General features: G+C 41.0%; 1 protein-coding gene across 1 annotated transcript; it reads left to right on the top strand.

The window, feature by feature from the left end:
- The first annotated feature begins 1,382 nt into the window (after positions 1 to 1,382).
- On the top strand, positions 1,383 to 17,360 carry LOC147426285 (uncharacterized). Its single transcript, XM_086498195.1, has 3 exons — positions 1,383 to 1,716; positions 14,273 to 14,352; positions 17,277 to 17,360. Exons 1-3 carry the CDS (start codon positions 1,383 to 1,385, stop codon positions 17,358 to 17,360), a joined length of 498 nt encoding a protein of 165 aa, XP_086354321.1.
- The last annotated feature ends 1,699 nt before the right edge of the window (positions 17,361 to 19,059 follow it).

Genomic DNA, 19,059 nt, shown 5'->3' with positions numbered 1-19,059 from the left:
GCTTTCAGTGGGCGATTGTGGACTCCGGAAATCACGCGCAAAGAAGGCCGAGAGCTCTTTCCTCCAAGAGTAACTAGTGGAAATGATGTGATTTTGGGCTACCTTGGATATCTATACTTGAATTTCCAAAACTATTTTTCCCCAACTTCCCTTGTTAGTCCTACTATGCCGTGAAATCTATGTTAGACTCAAAATATTCTTTAATCGGATTCCGTTAGTTCATTCTGCAAGAATTTGCGAAAGTAGGCATTGGCAGCCTAATTTAGGGTTCCCGCTTCCATCTGTCAATTTCATTGAAATTTTTTGTGCCTATTTGCCTTGTCCTTCTGATCCTAAGTGTATTTTCAGTTTCTCCGACTAAGCTCATTTGCTATTTATTATTAATTTTTGACATGTTTATAAAAAAATTAAAGAAAATAATTAAATGCGCTAAAAAAAGCAAAGTGAAAAATCAATAATTAGGAAAATCCATTGAATAACAATGGTTTATTGTTTTCTGGTGGATTTCTTCATTTTTAAGTCCAATATCAAGAGAAAATGATGAAAATAACAAAAAAAGACCATTTTTTGATGATTTTTTGATAGTATATACACTGTTTACACTCATCGAGAGATGTTATCCGTTAAATTTCCCCAGGTCATGACTTGTTAAAGGCATTACTAGGTAATTTTTCAAAAATGACACGTTTTCCTCCCTCTTGAAACATTGCCCTTAATTGCTTAGTTCCCTTCCACTCCTCCCAGATGGCGTACTCGTCAAGTAACCACTTTTGTACACATAACATACTACTGCAAGGAAAGGGAGGTAGTCAAAACCATCCACTTCATCATATTAGATGACAAGGTGCATGACATGTTGTTCGTGCAACACTACTTCATGCTACACCGTGATTGGTTACAACAAGAGGGTTTCACTCCTAAGAAACATTGCGTCTGGTCTGATGGTGCGGCCTCACAGTTCAAGGGAGCCGGGCCTTTTTACTTCATTGCAAGATATGGTGGACTCATAGGGGTGGGGATGAGCTAGTTCTTCTTTAGATCAGGGCAGGGAAAGGGAGAGCATGATTGTGCAGGAGTAGTTGTGAAAAGAACCATGACCCATGAACAGCTAAAACCTAATGGAGCTATTTTGCGGTGTGCAGCTGATGTGATTGCTTATTGCCAAGCCAACCTCGCAGGAAGCACCTTCACACTATCCTTTAAAAGAAAGGGAATGTGCTCGTGTGTTCTAGGAGGGTAAAGAGGAGGAAGTGAACAGGGAGGTGAAGTGGAATTGTGCCATTATGGCAAAAACTCGCTCTCTGCATGCTTTTCGTGGTCACAACCCTGGGGATCCAACTGCCCTTTCAACAAGAGCCTTGGCATGCTTATGTGATGCATGCATGCATGGAAGATGGAATCGTTGCATCAATAAAGCTCACGTGCAGGCTTGGGATTATCATACTCTACTACCATTACCTGATGAGGCTGTGTCAGATTTTGAGCCGGAAGATGAAGCAGCCGCCTATGATGACTTCACATACGAAGGTCATCATGATGTGCTGAGTAGCACTGTATGTGCTGGCGACACATTTTTTGTAAATCTAGATGCTTCGACCAACATCGAGGATGTGGATTTCTACCTGGTCAAGTGTGTTGCAGCAAAGGAGAAGGTGGAGAAGGGGTACCTCGATGAGTGGGAAAATGCAATTGATAGAGGCTCATATGTTGTGCAAGGTCTGTATTACAATCAATTGGATGCATACACCTTCATGATGTGCTGAGTAGCACTATATGTTCTGGCGACACATTTGTTGTAAATCCAGATGCTGAGGCGGTCCGGGGCGAGCAACAAGAAGAGTGGCCTCTAGACACCCTTCAAGGCTCCCGTGCTGCTCAATGGGGCTGGGGCACAACACAACACAAACCAAAACAACAAACCCACAGCCAAATCCCAACTACACAAGGGGCACCACCTAGTTTAAGAGCGAACTAGGACGCAAAAGAGGAGAATCGTTAGAGCAACCCACAAACAAGCAAGGAATTTACACTAACCCTAACACCAATGGAACACTCTTACACACTAAAACACGATAGAGAGAGAGAGAGAGAGAGAGATAGTTCTCGGGCTGCTTTGAAACGTATCGGCAATGATCAAGCAAACACAACTATATATTTAAGAAAGAGAGAGAAAGGGGGAGGGGGTACTTGTTGCATTAATACCTTCTTACGAATCTGTCATGACAAATCAAAGTGAGATTAGTATTTTTTCAACATAGCTTGCGTAAATTTCACCACAACACATCACAAGAAAAGCCACCCCAATCACTGTCTTAAGGCCAGGGGAGTCCTCTCCACCCTGTCGCCCTCTTACAGTATGTGGGATTTATGGCTAGATTTATGACAACACCAGAGACAAGCTATCAAGAACTTAACAAAAAACACCAAGACACTTACGCATCATTGTTGTCCATTACTTCACGTTGGAAGGGAGACAAAGTATCCAAGCTTAGTCCAAATCCACCCTCCTTGATTCAGCAAATGTTGGGCTTACACTAGTAGGAGAAATGATAGATTTCCTACTCTCAATTGAATTATCACTCTCTCTCTTACAATGGCATAGAGTTCCCTTGCCAATCCCCTATTACAACACATGCACATGCATAAGACAATGAGCTTCCACTCAAGAGCTCCTTCTAGAGAGGTTGAGCTTGGCTTCTCAAGCTATAGCATAGTGCTCTTGCTTATGGCTCCCCTCTTTTGTGCTAGCTACACCCTCCTTTTATAGCAATTTTGAAGGCTAGGGTTACTCCTCTAACCATGGTTGGGTTAGATTTTCAGCAATTTATCTAATTTCTTTTGCTTGGAATTATCAAGAAGTTGGTGGGGAAAGAGAGAGGAGAGAAATGGAGGTGATAGGACTTTTCATAGTGGGTTAGTGTTAGTAGAGTTAGTATTAATTTACAAATGGAATTGGATATTTACAATGGGAGTATCCATGTAGGATACAAATAAGGAAGAAAAACTCTTAAGAGGTAAGAAAAGGTGGATTTCTTACAAGGTTGATGCTCCAAGTGTCTTGAGTAGGGCCGATTTTGACGCTTGTTGACGGTCCACTAGCTTTGACGTTACATTTTTTCTCCACTCTTGACCTTCCTTGAGAGACAAGGTAATTGAAGCTGAGTAATCAACCACCATGATGCTGTCTTTTAAGAGAAGAGGCTGAATTTTGTGGTTTTTTTGAAAGATATGGGTAACTTGGAGGAGGAAAAATGAGACTAGGTGGTCAATTTTGGAATGGAATTGTGTGTGGGAGGTATGAGTTCACCATGGTTTCTCTTATTCTTCAAGGTTGAGGAGAAGGTGAGTAGGGTGCAGAGAGGAGGGGTGAGAGAGGTGGGGATGATGAGTGGAGAAGTGTGTGTGAAAGAGGAAAATGATAAAGTGGAAGAGAGAGTGTGGCTGCATAACATGGGAAAACTGGGGTCCACTAATAAAATCATAGCTCACAGCTCGTAGCTCAAAAAAATATGAAAACATTTGAGGCAAAAGTTCACCCCATGAGCTACAACTTTTGTTTGTATCACCTTTTCAAATTCGGAGAGCAAGTGAACTTTAAAAATTCAGCAAAACCGACCGTGTTTTTCCACTGCACAAGGTCCTTGTGGGGTCCTTCTTTGGATGATTCTTTTGAATACCTCCAAGAGTGAGCCCTCCATAGTGCATGTATGCATGCCACCTACCCTTGACCTTATTTGGTAGGTCTATAATTGAAGATATTGTTGAGATCATGATATAAGTGAATAGTACAACTAAGAAAATCAAATATTGAGGGGTCTAAAAAATATGTACATGTCAAATATAAATAATATAGGTGGAAAAATATAAAGGGGTAAAAATAAATCTCTCTCATTATAAGTCTACCATAAAAAGATGAATATTTTTGGTGGTCTAATTTATGAGAGTAATAGAGAATAAATGTAGGAAGGAAAAAATCACAATAGTGAAAAAAATATACACATAAATAGAACTAGTTTTTTTGGATTTTTGTTGGGATGGAGTTACACCAAATATAAGAGAAGCTTACATGAAATTATTTCTATATGGAATAAAGAGTATGAAAAATGGTAAGAAAAATTGTGGTAATGGTGAGGCAATGTACAGAGCATAAATAACACACACCTAGGTAGAAATATTTAAATAAATACCAAAATACTTATGAAAAAATCTTTTATTTAGGCCCTATATACAAAGAAATATTTACATACGCATGGGCCATAATATACTTATATTTTTTATTTTTTTTATTTTTTTTGGCTCAACTAGCCCAATGACTAGCTAATTGAGGGTTTTTTATTTCAGTAAGGAGATATGAGAAAAGTCCCCTAACTCACACGCACCTATATACAGTGAAAGGGTGAGGGTAACCACAGTGTTTGAGTGATTTGATAGGGTGAGATAACTCACTATGGCAATTACAAAGAGCCGAAAAACGGCTATCATTAGCCCTCCCCCAGGATGATGGTATATTCATGTACCATCATAAAGAATCTTTTCCAAAGAGAGTGCTTCAGAGTCCTTGACAAGATCTTCATTGTTTGGCCCCTCAGAATTTTGGCTGGAGTTACACTCATGCTTCATGTAACAATACTTACATGAGACAGCGGCCTTTGGATAGATCTTTGGTAGATCCTTTGGTAGAAGGCGACTCAAATAGGGCTTCAAGCGATACCCGTTTACCTTCCTGGAGTGCTCTTTACCATTCAAGTCCATAAGCTGATAGTAACTAGAATTGAAAGCCTTCTTGACTATGTATGGCCCTTGCCATCTAGTTTCAAATTTGGCATCAAAACGATTATCGAGTCAATTGTCATACCTTAGCACAAGATCTCCTTCATTGATGCCTTTGTCCTTCAGTTTCTTGTCAAGCTTCTCCTTTGTCTGTGTGGCTTTCCTCTTATAGCACTCGTATGCTGCTTCTCTTTTCCACTCAAGCTCAGCTAAGGTAGGAAGTCGATCCATCCATGCTTCTTGATCATCTTGTGCTGATTTTCCATGAAGTCGCATTGTTGGAATGTTTAGCTCAATTGGCTGTAAAGCCTCTTGACCATAGACCAAGTGAAATGGTGTGAACTCCGTGGCTTCCCTATATGTGGTTCGATACGCCCACAAGGCACCATCCAAGAAGTCATCCCACAACTTTGTCTTGTTTTTCACCATCTTTCTAATGATGCCTGCAATGACACCATTAGCTTTTTCTACCAAACCATTTGATTGGGGATAGTAGGGTGTACTGTGACGATGTAGAATGCAAAGTTCTTCACAGACTTCTGTGAGCAATCCCTTTCTAAACCCTGGACCATTATCAGAAACAATCTCCAAAGGTGTGCCAAATCTACAACAAATGTGAGTGTAGACGAATTTGCTCACTGTCCTCTCATTTACCTTTGCCACACTTTGTGCTTCCACCCACCTAGTCATATAGTCTACAGCCACTAGAATGTAGAGTTTACCATTTTTTGTCCTAGGCAGAGGACCCATAGCATCAATGCCCCACTTTTCAAAGGGTCCATTTGCAAGCACTATTTGCCTCGGGCCATGCACCAACCTTCTATTTCCATTTATCTGACAAGTGTGACAGCTTTTACACCAATGTTGAACATCCACATGCAAACTTGGCCAAACATACCCCGAAAGCAAAATCTTCTTCACAGTTAATTCTTGGGCAAAATGACCACCACATGCCTCTTCATGCAAACCTTTTAGAATGGCTGGAATTTCCTCGATAGTTGGTACTCGTCTGCACACTTGATCCTTCCCTCTTTGATAGAGGGAGCCTTCTAGGAAGAGATACATGCTTGCCTTCTTCATGAGTCTCCTCTTCTGAGCTTTTGTGAAGTCTGGTGGAAACTCACCCTCCAAAATGTAGCCAATGATGGGAGCCAATGACTCCAATCCCTGGTACCTCGGTTGCTTCACAGCAGCCGCCACCATGATGACCTGCACTTCTTTCTTTACACATGCAACTGCTTGTTGTGCAAGTAAATCAGCATCTTCATTTTGTTTCCTCGGAATATGATATAGTTGCACTTCTTCAAACTGATTAAACATCTTACGAATGGCATGAACTTTTGTCCTTAAGCTTTCATTCTTGCATGCCCAAATGCCTAAAATCTGTTTAACAATGAGAAGTGCATCTCCCTTTACCATGAGACGTTTTATCCCTTGGCCAATGCACATCTTGAAACCATGAAGTAGTGTGTCGTATTCTGCTTCATTGTTGCTAGTTGAACCTGGTAGATTGACCTTCTCTTTCATGACCACCTCTCCACTTGGGTTGAGCAACACTAGCCCTCCCCCTGCTTTCCCTGTGGCTCGACGAAAAGCTCCATCAAAGAACAAGGTAAAAGCATTAGGAATACTTTTTGGTGGTGGCAATGGTAGGGTCTTTACTTGAGGCACCTTAATTTCCTTCTCATGTACCCTATAAATGAGAATCCCTGCCAATTGTGCACGCACACTATCTTCTACCTTGAAAGAGTATTGAAACTCTTGCAACTCCATAATCCACTTTGAGATCCTAGTACTAAGATTCATTTGAGATGACACCCAAGGGAACAAATTTTCTGCAGTGAGAATTACAAAAGGTTTTGGTAGCAGGTAGGATCTAAACTTTCTCACCGCAAACATGAGAGAAAGCATCATGAGTTTTGCTTCTGTGTAGTCTCTCTCCAAGGCATTCATGACCCTACTAGCAAAGTAGATGGATCGCATCCTTGTACTGTGGGGATCTTGTTGTAGCAACACAGCACCAATTGTTTCCCTTCCAACACTAGAGCTAACAAAGAATGTGTACTCCCAACAAGGAGGCATGAGTGTTGGTAGCTCTGACAAAATGACTTTAATGTTACAAAAATACTCTTCAAGCTCATCAGACCATGCAAATTCTACTTGTTGTGTCAACTTTTGCAAAGGATGAAGCAACTCCGAGGCTAAGTGAATGAAGCGTGACATATACTTCACCTTCTGAATGAAAGAGATGACCTCCTTAAGACTCTTCGGTGATGGGAGCTCAATAAGAGCCTTTGCCTTTGAAGGATCCACCTCAATGCCTTTATAGGAAACCTTGTGACCGAGCAAGATCACTTCATCCTCACCTATGTGGCACTTGTCGGGGTTGAGTTGACCTCCCATATCGTAGAGCTTCTTTAAACCTTCTTCTACCCTTTGTAGATGCAATGATTTTGAGCTATAAATACAGAAATCATCGATGAACACCCTAATTGACTTTCCAAAGAATGCTTGAAACACCATGTTCATGAAACGTTGGAATGTTGCAGGAGCATTTGTCAGACCAAATGGCATGACTCTAAAAGCATAACAACCCCAAGGAGTGATAAAGGTTGTTTTCAATTGATCCTCCAATGCAATCCCTATTTGAAAGTAACCTGAGTAGCCATCACACACAGTGTACTTCTCATGACCAGCTACCTCATTTAGTATCTCATCCTGAAATGGGAGGGAAAAGTGATCTCTTTTTGTTGCCTCATTGAGTGGACGGTAATCCACACACACCCTCCACTTTCCGTTTTTCTTAGGAGTGACAACAACGGGAGAGACCCACTCTGAATTCTCCACTGGATAAATGAAACCTGCTACTAGAAGCTTTCTTACCTCCTTGAGTAAAGCCTGCTCCTTGGTGACTCCTAGCCTTCGTAGCTTCTGAGCCTTAGGTGTGGCCTCTGGCTTCAACTCAATTTTGTGTTGAACAGCATCTACTCCACGCACATCGGTGTAGTCTTTAGCAAAAAGCCTAGGAAAATTCCTTAGCACACATTTGAACTCCTCTCTTTCATCCTTTGTAAGTGTTGTTGATAGCATACCTTCCAGCATCCCTTCATCTTGAACACCTTCGTTCTCTTAAGGACCTACCTCCTCCAGGCCTTGACAAGAGGTCTCTTGGTTGCTTGGCTTAAACCTTACCCCCATGACTTCGATGGAAGACTCCTCTTATTTAATGCTGCCGCTACTTTCTTCTTCTGAAGTGCTATCGGTCCAACCTTCTTCCGTCTCACTTTGAGATGATTCTTCATGGAGCTCCTCTTGGTGTTGCTCCTTCATGTCAAAGACAACCTTCTTATGATTGTCATTCCTGCAAATTAATTTCCCACTCTCCCAATCCTGCAAAGCTCGCATTTTCATTAGCCATGGTCTTCCTAGGATAAATGGATAACCACTTCCCTTGGTCGACATAACATAAAAATCCACCGCTTTCTTAATGCCAAAGGCCTCTACAAAGACATTTTTACAAATGCCTACACACCTAGCCTTGCTATTGTTTGCCATCTTGACTTTGATTTCAGGTGTCTCATGGATGTGCATGCCTAGTCTTTGCATGAGTCCCTCTGTCATGATGCAAATTTGTGCACCCCCATCCACTAGACCTTTCCTAACCAATCTTCCTTTGATGTAACAGTCTAGCACCGGTGTAATGTCCTCATTCATTTCAACTTGTGCAATTTTTACAATAGGCACACTCTCTTTTACCTTTCTCCTAGTGCTAACTGCCCTTGTTAAATCCCTCCTTACTTGTGGACATAATGCAAGAAATTGAGGCCATGAAATATCAGGACCCTTACCTCTCATGTCTTCCAACAAGTTGTACGGAGCCATACCATGTCCAAGAGGGAAGTCTTGGAGGTTGATACGACGTTGAGTCCTCTTGGTTTCCTTGGTCTCCTTTGCCTTTTTGCCTTGTCCATGGTCACTCTGTGATGTGACTCCTTCTTTCTCTTTACCTTTCCCTCGGCCACGCTTAATGCCATTGGCTTCCATGTCAACCTCATTTGAATTTGTCACCTCTACCACATGCACATTTGGATCTGGCAAAGGTGGAACTCCTTCTACCCCTTGTGGAGGTGGTCTTGGTCCATTTGGCCTTTGTAGAAGCCTTGGTTGTTGACCAGCTCCTTCTCCTGCATTCATCACTGGGTAATTCAAGTTAGGTCTCCATGGCTCTCCACGGGGCCAAGGACAATTATACATCCCATGTCCAGACTCTCCGCAATTCCAACATTGCAAGACTCTCCTAGTTCGTGGCTCTCTCTCTTCTGACTTCTTTGCTTGTCCCTTTGGACCTACAGCTTGTGCAAGGTGAATTGACAGGCTGCTTAAAGATTCATTTAACTTCTCAATCACTTCAGCCGTTACCTCAGGAAGCTCCCTAGATGTTGATGCTTGTGACTTACCTTTGGGTCTAAGACCTTCTATTGGAACCTCTCCCCTTAAGCACTTGAGTTTCCTATACTTCTCAGCAGCCCTAGTTTCCGCTGCATCAAAAGTAGCAGGTGCACCCGCCTCAACTTTTACCTTAAGGTCAGGAAAGAGTCCGGCTATGAACCTCTCCTTCTTTTAAAATTCTGCACCATCACCAGGGTTAGCAACATTTCGTATCCATAGAGCCCAAAGACGTAGAAACTCTTGCTTGTACAAGTAGTAGTCATCTAAGTCTTTTTGCTTATGAGAAACAATGTCTTGCCATAGTTTTTGAGTGTTTTGGGGATCAAAGAAGTATCTCTTAAAACGATTCAAAACTTCTGTGTAATTCCCCTTAACTTCCTTAGGCAAAGAGTCAAACCAAGTACTAGCATCTTTCCTAAGGACCACCTCAAACATTTCTACACGTTCTTGATCGGTTACTATCCTCTTGATACGGCAAGACATCTTGAAATTTGCTAAAAATAATTCTGCATCCTCTCCAGGCTCTCCAAAGAAAAGAGGATATCCAGACATTTGGCGTTGGCTCTCCATTATTATGAAAGATTACAACACGAGTTACAATAAGGGATACAATAGAGATTTAGAACCACTCGCCTGCAAATGAAGAAGTAAGAAAATACCACTCTAGGTTTTCTTCTTCAGCTATCCAAGCTTCAATGAGGTCTCGATTTGTTTGATCAAAACAAAAAGGTAGACTATTAATGAGCTCTAAGAAGGGTTGAAATTCTTCAAAGCTAAGGCGATAAACAGAAATCTCTAGAACTTCATTTTCTGGATCCAAAAGAGCAACCACGTCCCAAGTGATAAATTGCACTTGCTCTACAATTCCCAACGCACAAGCGGTTTGTATAAAAACTAGATCTTCATGCTCGTCGAAGGCCGTGAGAAAGTAGCAATTGACTAGGAGCTCCTTTTCTTCGAGTTCCACACAGTCGGAGTGAGGCAACCTTCTCACAATTTCATAAAGAACATCCTCATCAAGTCCAATCAAGTTTGCAAGATTTAAAGACTCCACTTGTGCTACAAAATTCCTGGACAAAAACTCCTTAGGATTATGGTTAAATCATTCAAAAGCATAAAGAGATTTACAATGTCTCTATGAACAAAGTGTCATAGAAAGTAGAGAAGGATGAGAATTTATACAAATTTGCAATCTTCTCTATGCTCTCTTTATTAAGACAAGCTCTGAATAGCTCCCTATCTCCTTTGTTGAAAGCGAAAGGAAGACTATTAATAAGACGCAAATGAGGGAAAAATTCACCAAATGTGAGTCTATGAAGCATGAACTCTGGCCGCAAGTTTTCTGAAGAGTCTTCCTCAATGGTGAAATGCACTCGCCAAACGCCAAATTTCACTCTATTTACCAATCTTAGGGCACACACTAGTTGGATGAATGCGCGGTCTTCCTTAGTGCCCAACAACAAGAGGAAAATGGAATCCACGCGTAGGACCTTCCGTCTTAACTTCACCACCCTCTTGTTATGAGGGAGACGCCTTACTACTTGCTCCTGCAACTCAATTGGTAATAGAGCTAGATCTCTAAGGATTGAACTTTCACTGCACACACATTCCCAGTTAGGACAAATGATCATTTTTTTGTTTCTTGTAACAACTTGGACAAAGAAAAAACAAACATACACACTATTTTGCCGGGCTGCACTTCATTTTAAAATAAAATGAACACATGTACATCAAAAGAAGTGTGGTAGTTGATGAGAGGTAGAATGACAGGGTTTGGTGATGCAAGAATTTCTCCTACTCTTTGGGCACCAAACATGAACACCATTCGTTGTTGAAAATGGATCTTTCTACTAATTGCAACGTTTATTCTAATGTGTGGAGTAAAATGAAAGGGAAAACCCTCTATTCCTGGGCCATTATCCATGGCCTATGCATGTCCTAATGCTTAAAATAACACAAAAATATAGACGTCCAAGCTAATATCATACCTAATGAGAGGCAAAATAAAAGGATTTACCGAAGTGTTTATCTCGGCTAACCTAAGAGGACCTAAAATTCTACGAATTACTCGCTGAAATTGCAACTTAGTACTAACAATTATGTGTAACTTTTGCCTTGCAATGGGAATGAAGGGATCATACAAATTCTCGTGATTCATGCAAGCTACTTGATTATGCTAAAGGTTGAGCCTTCACAAAACATACACAAGCCGTTCCTCCGTGGGGGCACCAATTTGAGGCGGTCCGGGGCGAGCAACAAGAAGAGTGGCCTCTAGACACCCTTCAAGGCTCCCGTGCTGCTCAATGGGGCTGGGGCACAACACAACACAAACCAAAACAACAAACCCACAGCCAAATCCCAACTACACAAGGGGCACCACCTAGTTTAAGAGCGAACTAGGACGCAAAAGAGGAGAATCGTTAGAGCAACCCACAAACAAGCAAGGAATTTACACTAACCCTAACACCAATGGAACACTCTTACACACTAAAACACGATAGAGAGAGAGAGAGAGAGAGAGAGAGAGAGAGAGAGAGAGATAGTGCTCGGGCTGCTTTGAAACGTATCGGCAATGATCAAGCAAACACAACTATATATTTAAGAAAGAGAGAGAAAGGGGGAGGGGGTACTTGTTGCATTAATACCTTCTTACGAATCTGTCATGAAAAATCAAAGTGAGATTAGTATTTTTTCAACATAGCTTGCGTAAATTTCACCACAACACATCACAAGAAAAGCCACCCCAATCACTGTCTTAAGGCCAGGGGAGTCCTCTCCACCCTGTCGCCCTCTTACAGTATGTGGGATTTATGGCTAGATTTATGACAACACCAGAGACAAGCTATCAAGAACTTAACAAAAAACACCAAGACACTTACGCATCATTGTTGTCCATTACTTCACGTTGGAAGGGAGACAAAGTATCCAAGCTTAGTCCAAATCCACCCTCCTTGATTCAGCAAATGTTGGGCTTACACTAGTAGGAGAAATGATAGATTTCCTACTCTCAATTGAATTATCACTCTCTCTCTTACAATGGCATAGAGTTCCCTTGCCAATCCCCTATTACAACACATGCACATGCATAAGACAATGAGCTTCCACTCAAGAGCTCCTTCTAGAGAGGTTGAGCTTGGCTTCTCAAGCTATAGCATAGTGCTCTTGCTTATGGCTCCCCTCTTTTGTGCTAGCTACACCCTCCTTTTATAGCAATTTTGAAGGCTAGGGTTACTCCTCTAACCATGGTTGGGTTAGATTTTCAGCAATTTATCTAATTTCTTTTGCTTGGAATTATCAAGAAGTTGGTGGGGAAAGAGAGAGGAGAGAAATGGAGGTGATAGGACTTTTCATAGTGGGTTAGTGTTAGTAGAGTTAGTATTAATTTACAAATGGAATTGGATATTTACAATGGGAGTATCCATGTAGGATACAAATAAGGAAGAAAAACTCTTAAGAGGTAAGAAAAGGTGGATTTCTTACAAGGTTGATGCTCCAAGTGTCTTGAGTAGGGCCGATTTTGACGCTTGTTGACGGTCCACTAGCTTTGACGGTACATTTTTTCTCCACTCTTGACCTTCCTTGAGAGACAAGGTAATTGAAGCTGAGTAATCAACCACCATGATGCTGTCTTTTAAGAGAAGAGGCTGAATTTTGTGGTTTTTTTGAAAGATATGGGTAACTTGGAGGAGGAAAAATGAGACTAGGTGGTCAATTTTGGAATGGAATTGTGTGTGGGAGGTATGAGTTCACCATGGTTTCTCTTATTCTTCAAGGTTGAGGAGAAGGTGAGTAGGGTGCAGAGAGGAGGGGTGAGAGAGGTGGGGATGATGAGTGGAGAAGTGTGTGTGAAAGAGGAAAATGATAAAGTGGAAGAGAGAGTGTGGCTGCATAACATGGGAAAACTGGGGTCCACTAATAAAATCATAGCTCACAGCTCGTAGCTCAAAAAAATATGAAAACATTTGAGGCAAAAGTTCACCCCATGAGCTACAACTTTTGTTTGTATCACCTTTTCAAATTCGGAGAGCAAGTGAACTTTAAAAATTCAGCAAAACCGACCGTGTTTTTCCACTGCACAAGGTCCTTGTGGGGTCCTTCTTTGGATGATTCTTTTGAATACCTCCAAGAGTGAGCCCTCCATAGTGCATGTATGCATGCCACCTACCCTTGACCTTATTTGGTAGGTCTATAATTGAAGATATTGTTGAGATCATGATATAAGTGAATAGTACAACTAAGAAAATCAAATATTGAGGGGTCTAAAAAATATGTACATGTCAAATATAAATAATATAGGTGGAAAAATATAAAGGGGTAAAAATAAATCTCTCTCATTATAAGTCTACCATAAAAAGATGAATATTTTTGGTGGTCTAATTTATGAGAGTAATAGAGAATAAATGTAGGAAGGAAAAAATCACAATAGTGAAAAAAATATACACATAAATAGAACTAGTTTTTTTGGATTTTTGTTGGGATGGAGTTACACCAAATATAAGAGAAGCTTACATGAAATTATTTCTATATGGAATAAAGAGTATGAAAAATGGTAAGAAAAATTGTGGTAATGGTGAGGCAATGTACAGAGCATAAATAACACACACGTAGGTAGAAATATTTAAATAAATACCAAAATAATTATGAAAAAATCTTTTATTTAGGCCCTATATACAAAGAAATATTTACATACGCATGGGCCATAATATACTTATATTTTTTATTTTTTTTATTTTTTTTGGCTCAACTAGCCCAATGACTAGATAATTGAGGGTTTTTTATTTCAGTAAGGAGATATGAGAAAAGTCCCCTAACTCACACGCACCTATATACAGTGAAAGGGTGAGGGTAACCACAGTGTTTGAGTGATTTGATAGGGTGAGATAACTCACTATGGCAATTACAAAGAGCCGAAAAACGGCTATCAATGCTTCGACCAACAACGAGGATGTGGATTTCTACCTGGTCAAGTGTGTTGCAGCAAAGGAGAAGGTGGAGAAGGGGTACCTCGATGAGTGGGGAAATTCAATTGATATAGGCTTACATGTTGTGCAAGGTCTGTATTACAAGCAATTGGATGCATACAACTTCAAGCTAGACCACAAGCAGCCCATCGTCCACGTACTTTCACATCTGGTATGATGTATCAAAATACCCATGGAGCACATCCCAAGGAGACGGTAGGTGTACACAATCAACCCAAAAATCTATGAAGAAATCTATAATAGCAAGCCCTTCGGCTTTTAAGTTGTAATCACTGCATCTTCAATATACTTCTTGCTTAGAGATAATGCAGTTTTATCAAAAAATTGGGTATCTTCTATCTCTTGTGTTTCTTGTGTGATTTGTGTATACATGGCTTTGGTGTCTATCACAGAGGGGTCTCGATTTAAGAGAGATCATTTGTACAACCTATTTCACTAAACATAGAGGATATAAGCTCATCAAGAAAATATAGAACTCTACATAGGTGATCAAACAAGCTCAAATTCCGCCTCCTTTGGTCTCTTACAATTTACACTTTTAACAGCAAGACTCCATATGGTTTGGGTGGGTAGCCCACAAATATAAATGGAAACTGTAAAAGAAGGCACACCCAACTTATAAGAAAGGCATCATGGTTTGGAAAGATGTGTACAAAGAAGGCCAGTGGCTTGCACAATATGATAATAAGAAGGTATGCTAATTGTGTTCTGTGGGTATGCTAGTTAGCATAAATGGTATGCTAATTAGCATACTATTAATGCTAGTTAGCATACACAATGTTCTAATTAGCATACCTTTTGCTGGTTTTCAAGGAGAAGAGATGGCAGCTTCTTGTATACTGTGTATGCTAATTAGCATACTATTTATGTTGATTAGCATAAACTTATATATGCTAGTTAGCATAAACAATATGCTAATTAGCATAACTTTGCTTGTTTTCAAGGAGAAGAGATCGCAGCTTTTTGTATACTGTGTATGCTGATTAGTATACTATGCTGTGAGTGAAATGCTAATTAGCATACTAGTAGTTTATGTCAACTGAACTGGCATAAACAGTATGCTAATTAGCATACCCTTGCTGGTTTAGGGAAGAAGAGATGACAGATTTCTGTATATTCTGTATGCTAATTGGAATAGACAATGTGCTGATTAGCATACCATTGCTGGTTTCAAGGAGAAAACATGGCAGCTTCTTGTATATTGTATATGCTAATTAGCATACTATGGTATGCTGTGAGTGGAAGTTAGCACAAACAAAAATGCTCAGTATGCTAATTAGAATGTATTCTAATTAGCTATTGTGAGTATGCTAATTAGCATACTGTTTTGGTTGTGTTAGCATAAACAGTCTGCTACCTAGCATAAACATTATGCTAATTAGCATACCTTTGTTGATTTCCAACGAGAATGTTTACAAGACGCCAACAGTACACACAATATTGTCTTCAAAAAAAGAATACAACAGGATTTGATCATTACTATCTGAAGTGAATGTTAGAATAGTTACAAACATTGAAAATGCAATTTATAAATTTCCCTCATGTTACAAAACTGCAGAGAGCCTCCTACTCTAGATAAGATCGTGGTTTAGTGAGCCTGTACACTCGCTTTTGCCCAGTGTCAGTTTGCTTCTTTGTTTGCTGAGCTTTTGGGTCTTGCTCTCTTTCTTCTTCTTACTGAGCTTTTGGTTCTTGCAACTCTCTTTCTTCTTCTTCTTGCTACTGCTTCTCTAATTTTTCCGTGTGTAGCCTCTCTCTCTTATGTCTTTCAGCTTCTTCATCACCCTCCCTTTGTCTCCTATGCATGGCTTCATTACGTTGGGCCTCATTGCACCGGTGCATTTCTGATTCCAGCTTCCTAATCACTTGTTGTGAAAAAAAATATGCGGCAATATCAAACGCATTTTTAGGTATATACGCTGCATGATCCTCTGATTGTAGTCATAGGAACAGCTAGCTGCTCAAAGTATCTATCAGGAAGTTTTGTCGTTGTTCTTTGGCCTGGTCCTCTATCTTAGGAGTAACAAGCCAACTTCCTTCAGGGTTTTGGCACACTTTGTACATACTATCATCAATAATTAGACTGTTTTGGGGCCCAAAGTTGCAATTCTTTCAAAACAATCTCAAATCCTTCAAGAATACAGGCTTATTATATATCTGCCAAGGCTGGCCACTACAATGCCTCTATGTAAAAATACCTCTCATCTTAGCCTGCTGCTCTTTGAATATTGTTTCTAATATTGCATTCAGTTTAAGTGTCATGCTTGTGCTCCATATATACACATGGAAAACTCAAAGGCACCAATCCAAAAATTTGTGGCTGTCTCTGTAACAAAATACATACCTCCTATCTTGCACATTGTACTTTATCATTTCCCATGCATGTTTAGGGGGAATGTCACCGTGCATCGGCTCTACAACTTGAACAAGCAGGCCATTTGAATCAGGAACTAAAGCGCACCCCTCATCTGGCAATGGCTTTGGCACTCACATTGGGTGTGGCAATGCATACCACTCAGGCAAAATAACTTCCCTAGAGGGATGAACATAACTGAAGTACTCATTAATTTGTGTTAAGCGTTTAAGATAGCTAGCCAGGCGCTTCTCAATCTTGACTTTTTCTTTTTGTAGCTATCTAGGCTTGGCAATACGTCGCTTTTGTATGGTTTTGCATGCAATGGTATAATTCAAATCATGTAGGGCAACTAACTGCAATTTCTCTTGCCCTGTGACACAGAAATGGTATCGAATAAAGACATCATAAAGGACAAGCAAAAACTACAAAACTGTTGCACAGTAAAATAATATTGAAAAGAGTTTTTCCATTATAAATATCTAAAGAGATACATGCCACAAGGTGTGGAGCTTGCTAACACTACATAACTTGGACACAAAAGGGAACAGATTCAGCTTGCAAGCACGTGAGGGAATGTCTTTCTTTTCACCTCTATTGCATTTGTTTATGTCATCCAAGGTGCTCGGAGGGGCAGCATATTTCTCGTCCCCTGGTTCTTCCAGAATCTGTTCTAGGCCACCTTTTCTCTTTAATTTCACTTTGTTTACAAAACCTTGTAGGGGGCTGTCATCACCAGCGTGGTCGTGCAGCTCCGCTCCCATGCTAAGAAAGATGCTAGAAAAATACATATCGAGCTTATTTAGATCTTACTTGATTAATGGTCAGTGACCAGGGCTTGTTAACAGGCCAAGTTTAATGATTAATGTATGCCAGATGCGGCTTAAAAGGGCCAACAGATGCCTTAATAATGCCAAAAATTATTATGCTTGAAGTGAGCACATATGGGATATTATGATCTAGAACTGTAGTGCTTGAAGTGCTCTATTGGCATGTCTTTACGGCTCCTCGATTGGAGCTACGATGAAGAAGTTATGGTAGTTTGAAGTTCAAGTCAATTGCAGATCCATACCGGGTTGGGAAACTGCAACTGAGGGGACATAATTGAAATGAATGCATGGGCTTGAAGTGCTCACTTTGTGGAGCGCGTCGGTCTTTTCAGATCAGTGATCGGGGTTCTGGTCGCCAAGACATTGGCCATTAAAGATTCACCGGGGACCGGTTCCGCGCCACTCCAGTCCGCTCGATCGAAGTGCCATCTAGGAGTTTCAGTGGGGTTCAACAGGCTGCTCTAGAATACAGTGCAATTAAGAGATCGATAAGTTCTCAAGGAGCATTGTGTTTGGAATGTCATCTCTTCGAATGCAATGATTACGGAATAAACCGAACGGAGACAGGGCCAAGAAATTGGTTATTTTGAGCAGATGCAAAAGCAATCACTTATACTTGCATCTACATGTCCATGGCAATGTCCGCAACACCGAAAAGGGCAACCAAAGTTTAAGGGCCGCCCGATGAGGAAATACGGACGCCCAATTCAAATGGCTGCCCAAGGGCCCAATTCAAACGGCCGCTCACATGAATTAAAAGGTCACCCTAAATTTAATTGGGGGTGAACCAAAGCAAGAAAAGGGGAGCCAAGGCGTGGCGACAGCGTACAGTGAATTGTGCAGGGGAAGAAAGACTCGCGACGGCCAGGTAATGACTCAGACGAGCTCGGCGTTGTGACGACAACTCCTCAACTTGCCATGGTGCGTCGTTTCGGCACCAGCAAGGTCAAATTCCACATCGCTCCATCCGTCAGTTGCCACGTCAGTAGCGGCGGTTTATGCAATGACGGCACCGTCGTTGCATAAAAAGAACAAAAGGGTCTATTTTAAGAAAATGGAGGGCAATTAACGAGGAAGTGGAACGAGGGCAAGGAAGAACGATAGGAAGGGAGGTTTTTGGCGCATACAAGAAAGAAGGGATCTCGAGGGGAAGCAAAGCCCTCACAAGCTCTCGCTTGCTCTCTCTCATCCTCGGAGCATAGCAACGCTCTCTCTCTCTCTCTCTCTCATTCGTGTTGAGGAGGACGCAACAAGGAAGTCTCGTGTTCTCTCTCTCTCTCGAGTTTGAACAAGAGGTCAATGAAGCTCCATCTCTTTTGAGCTAGTTCTCGGCTAGTCTTCGGTAAGCAAATCAAGCAAAGGAAGGGAGAAGAGGAAAAATATAACGAAGAGGGCAAGCTTGGCAAAGGAGAGCAAGGAGATTCACAGGACGAGCTTGGTCGAGGCAAGCAAAGGAGTAAGTCGAGGCAACCAAGCAAGGGATAAAGTTTTGGCTAGCAATTGAAGAACAGGAGGAAGTTAAAGCCTATGAGCGGCAATTAAGTCAGTGCAAAGCATAAGGAGCAGAAAGCTGCAGAATAATTGATAGTAATTGAAGCATGAAAACTGAGGCATCGAACATAATTGAAGCTTGCTGAATCTAAGGGAACTTGAAGCAGATAAAGCGGCAGAGGAA

The sequence above is a fragment of the Adiantum capillus-veneris genome, chromosome 24, assembly GCF_014529385.1.
Source record: "Adiantum capillus-veneris isolate H3 chromosome 24, ASM1452938v2, whole genome shotgun sequence".
NCBI lineage: Eukaryota > Viridiplantae > Streptophyta > Polypodiopsida > Polypodiales > Pteridaceae > Adiantum > Adiantum capillus-veneris.
The sequence above is the reverse complement of the archived record's forward strand: the minus strand, read 5'-3'. Positions and strand labels throughout refer to the sequence as shown.

Excerpts from the sequence above, each read along its gene's own strand:
- LOC147426285 (XM_086498195.1), top strand. The coding sequence starts at position 1,383 with ATGCATGGAAGATGGAATCGTTGCATCAATAAAGCTCACGTGCAGGCT. Across the intron at positions 1,717-14,272 it reads AGGCTCATATGTTGTGCAAG|GTCTGTATTACAAGCAATTG; the intron begins GTCTGTATTACA and ends ATGTTGTGCAAG. Across the intron at positions 14,353-17,276 it reads TCCACGTACTTTCACATCTG|GGGGCTGTCATCACCAGCGT; the intron begins GTATGATGTATC and ends AAAACCTTGTAG.